Source organism: Sinocyclocheilus anshuiensis, unplaced genomic scaffold (genome assembly GCF_001515605.1).
Source record: "Sinocyclocheilus anshuiensis isolate Anshui unplaced genomic scaffold, SAMN03320099.WGS_v1.1 scaffold1845, whole genome shotgun sequence".
NCBI classification, from domain to species: Eukaryota; Metazoa; Chordata; class Actinopteri; order Cypriniformes; family Cyprinidae; genus Sinocyclocheilus; species Sinocyclocheilus anshuiensis.
Genome location: NW_015540953.1, coordinates 326,163 through 335,804, shown reverse-complemented (window position 1 = coordinate 335,804; position 9,642 = coordinate 326,163). Strand labels below are relative to the sequence as shown.

Below are 9,642 nucleotides of genomic sequence, written 5' to 3'. Positions count from 1 at the left end.
AGAGAGAGAGAGAGAGAGAGAGAGAGAGAGATAGAGAGAGAGAGGTCCCCATCACTCATTGGAGGTTGAACAAATTGATTTCTCTAAATCAGTGGTTCTCGCCCAGGGTCAAATATGGGGCCTCTAGATGCATATTTAAAACCAAATAACCCAAAACTACCTTTTTAGACATCTCAGAAAACCTGGATATATTATGTAGTTTAGTCTAATTTTAAAAGTGTCATTTCTAACACTGTAAAACCTGCAAACTAAAATCCACATGCATTATTTAATGAGCAGAAATTATGAAGTGTAAAAAAAAAAAAATCTTTATCCAGTAAATGAAAAACAGGGAAAGTCACATAAAATTGTTGTGGATAACTGGTTACCTTGGAGTCAAGAAGGTTGAGGACCACTGCTCTAAATTTCCATAACACAAACCTGGTCCAAAAAAGCTCATGTCTACTTTGACATGATGTCAGAGAAATATCAATTTATTTGTTGCATCTAAGAGTCACATTTTATACACTCATGTTTATACATTTCATACATTTTAGGGAAAAAAAGGCCCCTTCTTTCACTAGAGAGGTGTGACATTTTGTTCAGCCTTGTATTGCACTCCAGGTAATGTAGTCATGGGGGGGAAATGACGCTCATGATTCAAGCAGCCTGGTAGCAGTAGAAAAGAACATGCGTAGACCGCATTTCCAAAACATTATAAAGTCCAAAACAAGGTAAGACCTCGGCACAGTTCAGACTACACATTCTCACAGGACTCTGGGGGCAACAGAATACACACCTCTATCGATGCAATTCATATAAACAAGCATTAATGAATGTAGATCACACAAACAACTCATCTTTTACTTTAAATAAAAAATGTCACTTTTCAAATGGACTAAACTAAAAATCAGTTCATGCAAGTCTATGGAGTACATACTTCTCTATTAAATAAGGAATAAGTCTGAAGGCTGTAAGTCCAAACAGTGCAGAGGTATAATGGGAAAAACCATTATGCCCTTTTTTAATCCTATGTGCAGCATAACAGTCTTAAAGAATATATTTGGCTTCTTACAATCTCACTATTTCAAAATATTCTTTTATCCAGAAAGGCAAGTAAGTATTGCATTGCACTTTGGTTCCCTAGTGTAACGCCTAACTGGACTGCCCAGCTGTGTTTATAACAACAGGAAGATCTCTTGTTCCATAACCTGATGGCTTGCAATATTATAAGTTTACTTTAAGTCTTGAAATAGGACAGAAGAGATCTTGACATCAAAAGCCACAGGAAGAGTTTAGCATGCATGCCACTGATCTCAATTACACACACACACACACACACACACACACACACACACACACGGAGATGGTTAAACGTGTGTATATAAACATATATACAGTGCTTCTGTGTCAGGTCCCGTCCTACTTTGTGTCAAGAACAACTGTCTGGAAAGCCAAAAGACAGGTGAAGTGCGGTCCTCCCTCAGGTGGTGTAGCGGTCTGTGTGGGGTCACTCGCAGCAGACCAGGCGGATGGGGTGGCTGGAGAGGGGAAGATTGGAGCATTCGGCTACAGCCTGTCTGGCTGCTTTCTCACTGGGGAAGGTCACCAGCGCCTCCCCACTACGCTGACCACTCCAGTTATACAGCATGAGCACAGAGTCCGCCTGGAGCTACACCAAAAAGAAAAAAGGAGAAAGCAAGCTTTTTTTTTTTCTTTTTTTTACAGATTTGTTTATATATTCCAGTGGAAACAAATTCAATTAAATTAAAAATAAAATAAAATACATAACATTTAAATAAAATTTAAAAATATAAATTAAATTACATTGCTGGCATGTATTAGGAAAAAGAAAGAAAAAAAGTAAGCAATGTTTTTTTTATATATTCCCGTGTAAAGTAAAATAAAGTAAAATAAAATTCACCACTGGCATGTAAAATATAATATCATAAATATGATATAAAATAATAAAAAAAATAAAATAAAAAAATAAAAAATCAACACTGGCATGTAAAATAAAATACAATAAAATAAAATAAATAAATAAATACAATAAGATCAAATGAAATAAAATAAAATTCACCACTGGCATGTAAAATAAAATACAAAAAAAAAAATAATAATTATTCACCACTGGCATGTAAAATAAAATACAACAAAACAAAAAATAAAATTCACCACTGGCATGCAAAATAAAATTAAAATAAAATTAAATCCACTGGCACATAACATAACATTCACCACTGGCATGTATTAGAATAAGGCATGCATACACACTGAAGTGAATTGCTATGGAGAGAAACAGGATTTGAGTTTGGATTAATCATCAAATCAGCTGAAAATTAATGAGTATATAATTAGAAACCCTTATAGGCAGGAGACTTGCAGTAAGTTAAGAACAATAATGCTACCAGAACAAGACTTTCAAAGCCCAAACCAATTAGTCAGACTGGAGAGAAAGAACATTATTACAACTGAAAGCTTCTTAAAACAGCAGCACTTGGAACAATAAAGCATACTGGGACTAATTATGCAACAAGCAGAGAGTGAAGATTTACAGAGATACAAAAACAGAAGAGAGTATTACGGGACTCCACTTCTGATTGGAGGTCACCCCAGAGCAGTGGAAGTTAGAGTATTAGTCCATGCACAAGCGATCAGGTCACAGGGGCATCATGGGAGCTTACCTGGAGAGGCTGCCCCTACAGACAAAGCCACTCTTTAGGCTGAATGAGACTCCGGCCCTGATCACTCACTCCGAGCAAGCTGCTGTAGTCTTCAGGAGCGTACTACAGCACAATGAGCCACAGTCAGTGCCATAGGCCTCACGTTACACTCACAACAATCAGCACTTCTCTAAACCATGTCCATACATGTACAGGTGACGCTACAGCAGTATGCATTTCTACTAGGGGTGTAAAAATAAGTGCTTTTTTTTTTAATAAAGTGGATGTAAAATATTTATCTTATTTATTTGAAATAGAAATCTTTAGAACAATTTAAGCAATCAGTCTTACTAACATTCAAAAGTTTGGGATATCATGGTTTCCACAAAAATATTAAGCAGCAAAAACTTGAATCATAAAATCAAAGAATCATAATGTAATTAAATCATTGTCAGATCACATATTCACACCCCTATGTCTACTGAATGTCTGAAAATGTAAAAAGTAAGCAAATGAAGGAAAGAGTATTGAGCACACTGAAATATTAAGACAATTTCATCAAGTCTTGCAGTTCATTTAAAAGTCTCGTCAAACAGATCTGAAGCGCAGTGCCTTATCAGAACCTGAGAGGTGACACCAGTCCAAACATTCATTTAAAACAACACACCACCCCAATACACTGCACAACAGAAATAAGTATGCATCGTACAGGGTTGCACATAAGATGTTCAAGCATGAATGCACTATAGATATAGAAAGAAAGAGGGGGTCCAGACCACCTGCCAAAAAATAAATACTTCCCGCACACAGAGGCCCGTAGTGTGCATTTTGTATCAGAGGTTAAAAGCACACTTGGAGGGTGGACTGGGCTTGGATCCATTTCATCGGTTCAGCCAGGAGTCAAGCCTGAACTCTGCATTTCACACACGCGCCACTGTGCTACGCTTTGTGAACAGTGTTAGACGTACAGCTCAGAGTGTCACACGCATTAGAGGAGAGGGCAGGGATGCTGCAAGCCCACCACACAACAGAGAACAAACTAGAATATCTAAGAAATCTCATCCCATGGCTGTGTATTTATTAGGGCTGCACGATATATCGAAATTATCGAAATATCGCACACTTGACGTTAAAAAGAGTTAAGTGCAATAAGTTGCAGAAAACAACTCTTTGCCGTCTCGTCTTGCTGTCTGACTCACACCTGAAGCACGCACACAAACAGAGACACTTTTCAGACAGCGCACGAACACCGAGTTGATTCGTCTTTCGCATCTCCTCCTCCTTATGACGCAGTCAGTTATGTTTTAAATTAATGTAAACAGCTGAGAAATAAATCGGATGTGTATCATTTTTATACTGGATCCGTGCAGTCGGATTTAAAGGGACAGCAGCCTATAAATACGTGCTGCTGAATATGTCACTAATGTTAATCAAACAACAAAACAGCTATAACAAAGGTAAATCTAAATTTAATTCATACAGTGAACACAATGCAGTGTTATTTTACACTTAATTATTACATTTCTGTACCTGAATACTACTGTTTATTTTATCTATGCTTGTAAATTGTGTATTTGTTCTTTTTTCCCCCTTTTTCTTTCTTTTTTTTACTGACTGTTCACTTGCCGTTAATCATGTTTGAACTTTCTCAGACTATAGTTTTTGCTGTGGTATATGAAGAAGTACTTAAAGTGTATGGAAAGCAAAGTCACAATGATATAAAATTAGTGTCATTCATTTTTTTGTCATTCACACTGATGTTAAAATGACATTTTCTGATTTGTGACATTACTTTTTATGTAATGCTAAAACACTGCTGGTCACTTTCAGAAGTTGTAGTGATTCTTTCTTTTCCAAGAAAGAATGTGAAACAAATTGGTTATATAATTTTCATTTTTAAATATTTTAAAATATAATTTAAATAGATTTTTCTCACTTTAAGCAATATCGTATCGCATATCGAATATCGCATTTTTTAACAAGGTATCGCGTATCGCATTTTCTTTTCAATATCGCACAGCCCTAGTATTTATATACTGTGAGAGAGAACGCACACACACACACACACACCCGTGCCCAAAACAAAGCATCACTCATTTCCATCTAACTCAACCCTCTTTCCTCCTCTGAGTGCTGGTGTCATACCATCCTCTGACGTCTCCGCCTAATCAGCTGTCAGCTAATGAGAGGACAAAACGTACACAGTGATTCAGCATAAAACACTACATAGAAACTTTTTAAGATGTGTGCTGTTTATCCAATAGAACCAGGGTCCTGATAAAGTCTCAGGTGAGGGGTGCACTGCTTAGGAAACCCTACTTTTTTTCACTTGTTTTTTAACTTGAGAACCTGAGTGAGTGAGTGAGTGAGTAGTGAAATGAGGGGATACCTGATATCCCTGAAAGAAGCTGAGGATGTCTTTGACCCCAGCGTTGTACGGCAGACCCTGCATTCGCACCAGTGCCCCGGGCTGAGGGGGGAGGATTGCAGGGGCCTGCTGGGCGGCCACAGCTGCTGCTACTGAACCCGGCGGGGCCGCAAAATAACTCATCGTGGAGGGAGAGACCGGTGGACTAGTCAACAGAGAGAGACGAGATGAGTTTGAGAGGGGGAAAAAGAAAAGTTTTCCAAAATAGATGTATTAACAAATTATAGTATAACATACATTATACATTCTGAATGGAGGAGCTACATTTGAAGCAAGCTGACTGACCACGTTTCAATTAGATTTATGAAGTAAACAACCATTCAAAAGTTTGGGATTTGTAAATCTAAAATTGTTTTTGAAAGAACTCTCATGGTCACCAAAGACTGAATTCGTGGCCGGAGCATTGAATTGCTAAAAAAATACAGTAAAAACAGTAATATTGTAAAATATATTACAGTTTAAAATAAATATTTACTATTTTAATATATTTTAAAAATAATTTTATTAATGTGATGGCAAAGCTGAATTTTCAGCAGCCATTACTCAAGTCTTCAGTGTCACATGATCCTTCAGAAATCATTCTAATATGCTGATTTGGTGCTCAAGAAACATTTATCATCAAATGACCAATATTTTTGTGGAAATTGTGATATTTTCCACAGGATTATTTGATGAACAAAGTTCAAAATAACAGTATTTATTTGAAATAGATTGAAATTCTGACACCTTCAACGGTAGTGTATATTACTTGCTGAAATCATAGTTATTGTTATTGTGATTATTATTACTACTACTACTGCTAATACACATATACTGAACATTGGTGTTTATCTTTTTTTTTAAATGGTAATGATAAATATGCTAATGTTTAATTAATAAATTGCACAGCAAATTTTACCTCCACCATGTGCCACAGACAACAAAACCATTTAACCAGGTGGAATGTAAAAATAAAATTTAGACCAAGGTAAATCTCTTCTCATTGTACCTAGGGTAGTAGGTGGTGTAGCTCATGTTCATGTTCATGTAAAGCTGTGGAGAGTAGTAGGCTAAAGCAGGTGCAGGGTTATGTGCTGGGGCCTGTGGAGTTCTTGGAGTGGCCAGCAGGGGGGGCTGATACAACGCTGCCTCAGTGGGAAGCATAGCTGGAGTTGCAGGAAATGCAGCATATGTTGGTGGAGAGAGACCTGAGAAAGACATGACAAAGTGCTTTATTAAAAGGACATTTTCACCAAGTGGGCATGCTAAATCTTTCTCACCCACACACACACACAGCTGACCTTGCAGGAGTGTGTGAATGTCATGTATACTTAGCTTAACTGGCACAGGGACAGCTATCGTCTTCTCTGATGTAGTGCGAGCACATACGGCCCATTCTCAAGCCAAGGTCAAACAACCAGATCAAATCACAGAGTAAACAGGCCTTCCTTTAGTGCCGCTACAGGCTTGCTCTTTCTTAAATGCCAAAATGTTGCACCTTTAGATCTGTGACAGAGGTGATCACACCGCTTTCTTGTAGATAAGCTGAAATCTAATCTCAAACGGACCAGCTGATAGGAGCAGAAGAGTGCGGACTGGAACATTACACACAGATCAGCATCTCTTGAACAGGAACAGATTACAGCTGCTGGCTCACGCTAAATACTAACTCAAATTAACAGTGCAGTTCATCTTATCATGTGGTTTCCAACAAGCATTTGGCATTTAAAAAGCTCCATAAAGTACCAGACAGTCTCTTACAGGGCAGTTTGCAAGGAGGTGGCGAGAGGCCGCTGCGGTTAAGCGTTCCCCCCATCAGCACAAAGCTCATCTCCTCAGTGGAGCACTGGAACACCTCCACGTAACGGTCCTTCATCATCTTCTTGTGGCACTTCTGAGCCACCATAAAAGCACGGTCAGCTGACTTCATCTGAATGAAGGCATCACCAGAGGGTCGACCCTATAAAGATGAACCGAGAAAAGGTGGGTCAAAGTGTCATTCCAGAAACACCTGATGTTTCTCGTTTCATGGAGTTACAAGTCACCTGTTGGTTAAGGACCATGTGCACCCCATGTGGTTTGATATCAATGGTGTGTTCTCCCATAAACTCCAGGATGTCCTCGATGGCGGCGGTGTATGGCAGACCTCTCAGCCTGATGCAGTCTCGCATGCTGCCGGTGGTGATGAAGGGTGGCGTGGCTAACACAGGCACAGATACCATCGGAGGCGGAGGAGGAGGAAGTGTGGAGATCAATGGAGTGGACATATAGCGATTCAAAACCTAGTTTGAAGATACAAAAGATCAAGAAAATGGCAATAAAATACAAGATGCTGGTTTCATACAAAAGTACACCGAGCTTTTTTGCTCTGATTAACCCACAGAGACCCAAAATAGCAGAACTGCAACGTTTGTGAAAAGCAATTAAATAAAATTAATTTTCACTAAGCGTGGACAAAAACTACACATAACACATAACATATGACATATGTATCATACGGGTTGTGTTGCTCATTTTTACTAAACAAGCAAGTTTTGGCATCTAATTTTTCTTTTATTTCCAGTGTCTAATGATGGGAAAAAGCTTACATGCCATTTTTCTAATCAAAAATGCAACACAAAATGCAATGACATTAGGGGTCAAAAAAATCTCGGTAATACTTTATTTTCAAGACCAATTCTCACTATTAACTAGTTGCTTATTAGCATGCATATTACTAGCATATTGGCTGTTTATTAGTACTTGTTAGTCACATATTAATGCCTTATTCTGCATGACCATATTTTAGATCCCTTAATCCAATAACCCATACCTAAATTTAACAACTACCTTACTAACTATTAATAAGCAGTAAATTAGGAGTTTGAGGAAAAACTTAGGTAATCGTGAATGTGTTCCCTAATCTAAATTGTTACCAAAATGATGAGTTATGCATCTCACACAATGGACCCTGAATTTCAAGGAATGGTACAAAAAATATATATATATTTTTTTTTTTTCAACTGCGCTTTTGTCATTGTCTCATTGATATAACAATACAAATACAACAATACAATACATCAAGGGCTATTCAAATGAATACATCATAGTACTACTATACGCTTTGATATGAATATTTATTACAGTTTTTAACGTAACAAGTAACATAACATTTCATGACTGAATCCTTAATGGCTGAAATATATTTTTGCAATTTTGCCATATTCCCTGATGAAAAACAAAATAGATTTTATAACAGCTTCCTAAAGAAAAGCAAAAGGGTGAAAAAAAACCCACATCATAAATACCAGTGCTTGGGTCTCTGAGGGTTAAATATAAATCATCTGTACCTGTTGGACCTCAGCTGCAGTACTGCGGAACAGCTCAATATATCTCTTGCCCAGGATCTGTTTGTGCTTCTTCAGGGCATTCTGGGCATATTCCTCACAGGCAAAGAGAACAAACGCATCGCCTGTGGGACGTCCGTCTGGGTACTTCACAAACAGAAGCCCCTCCGTCCCATCAGTCACTGGGCTGTCCGGGCCCAGGAAGCCCAGAACATCCTGAGGGGTAGCAGTGAACGGAAGCCCACGCATTCGGATTATCACTTGGTTCTCCTTAGAAAGAAACTGAGCTACCTCATTGGATGTGCCTGTCAAAAGATGAGGAATTTTAACGGTTTTAGTGGTAACAATGTCAGAAAGACTCTGCTGTGAAACAGTTCAGCAGAAACATCCACACGCACTGAAATGATATCTCGGCAGGCTGCTGTTCTTTTACACCTGCTGTGTGTGAGGCTTTTCAGAGGCTGCTGACCCATCTTCCTCCCTGAGGGAACGGCTCTCTTTCTCTGTGGCCTGGCCAGAGTGGGGGGCAGGAGGGAAGGGGAATAGAGTTTCCCCCTCTACCTGCTCTGCATGAGTCAGCAAGGGGAAGAGACTCACAAAGAGTCTTTCATTCCCACAGGGGGGGATGAGGGAAGGACACACACACACCTGGCAATAGCGGATGGAGATTTACTCTACAAATGGAAAGTGTCTGCTCATATTACAAATGAAGACTTCATGTAAATGTCTCACCTCCTGCAATCTTTAGAAATTCCTCCCCAGTCGCTTTATACACCTGAAACAAAATAAATACAGAGTGCCATAAGAGTGGGCCGCATGCCTTTGATCGAAACTGTATTTATTATTCACATTGTGTAAATTAGGGATGGGTCAAGATGGTTGATTTGTTAATTACTGAAGTAGATTTTTTTTTTTTCCAGATTTTAGTTTTAACATTTTAAACGACAATACTTTAATGAAAATAAAGTCAGAGATGCAGCTTCTTTAGTAAGCTGTGCTTTAGCATGCTGTTAGACTGTCAAAGTAAACTCTCCGAAAAGTGGTGTCTCTAAATCCATCATCAGACAACTCAAATACTAGTAAGTTATATGTAGTTTCTCACAAGCCTAGTATACATTTAATATTTCCAACATATAAGAATCAGAACTGTCTCAGATTAAAAGCGAGTATTCTTGCATAATGCATTTTTGAGATGAACAGAGTAAAATAAAGCATGGCTTGGATGCCTTAAAGGGGTCATATGATGTTGCTAAAAATAACATTA

General features: G+C 38.4%; 1 protein-coding gene across 5 annotated transcripts in view; it reads right to left on the bottom strand.

Moving 5' to 3' along the window:
• Positions 1–442: 442 nt before the first annotated feature.
• esrp2 (epithelial splicing regulatory protein 2) overlaps positions 443–9,642 on the bottom strand; it is a 25,707-nt gene continuing 16,507 nt past the window's right edge. For 3 of the 5 annotated variants that reach the window (XM_016488193.1, XM_016488196.1, XM_016488194.1), the window contains exons 10-16: positions 9,111–9,153; positions 8,382–8,683; positions 7,098–7,334; positions 6,814–7,012; positions 6,062–6,260; positions 5,035–5,218; positions 443–1,651 (exon numbers count right to left, since the gene is read on the bottom strand). In XM_016488193.1, coding sequence (XP_016343679.1) covers positions 1,490–1,651; positions 5,035–5,218; positions 6,062–6,260; positions 6,814–7,012; positions 7,098–7,334; positions 8,382–8,683; positions 9,111–9,153 — 1,326 coding nt within the window. In that variant the 3' untranslated portion in view covers positions 443–1,489. Of the gene's footprint in view, positions 1,652–2,666; positions 2,769–4,712; positions 4,825–5,034; positions 5,219–6,061; positions 6,261–6,813; positions 7,013–7,097; positions 7,335–8,381; positions 8,684–9,110; positions 9,154–9,642 lie in introns of those variants that run through there. The other 2 variants (XM_016488197.1, XM_016488198.1) reach the window with 2 other exon arrangements.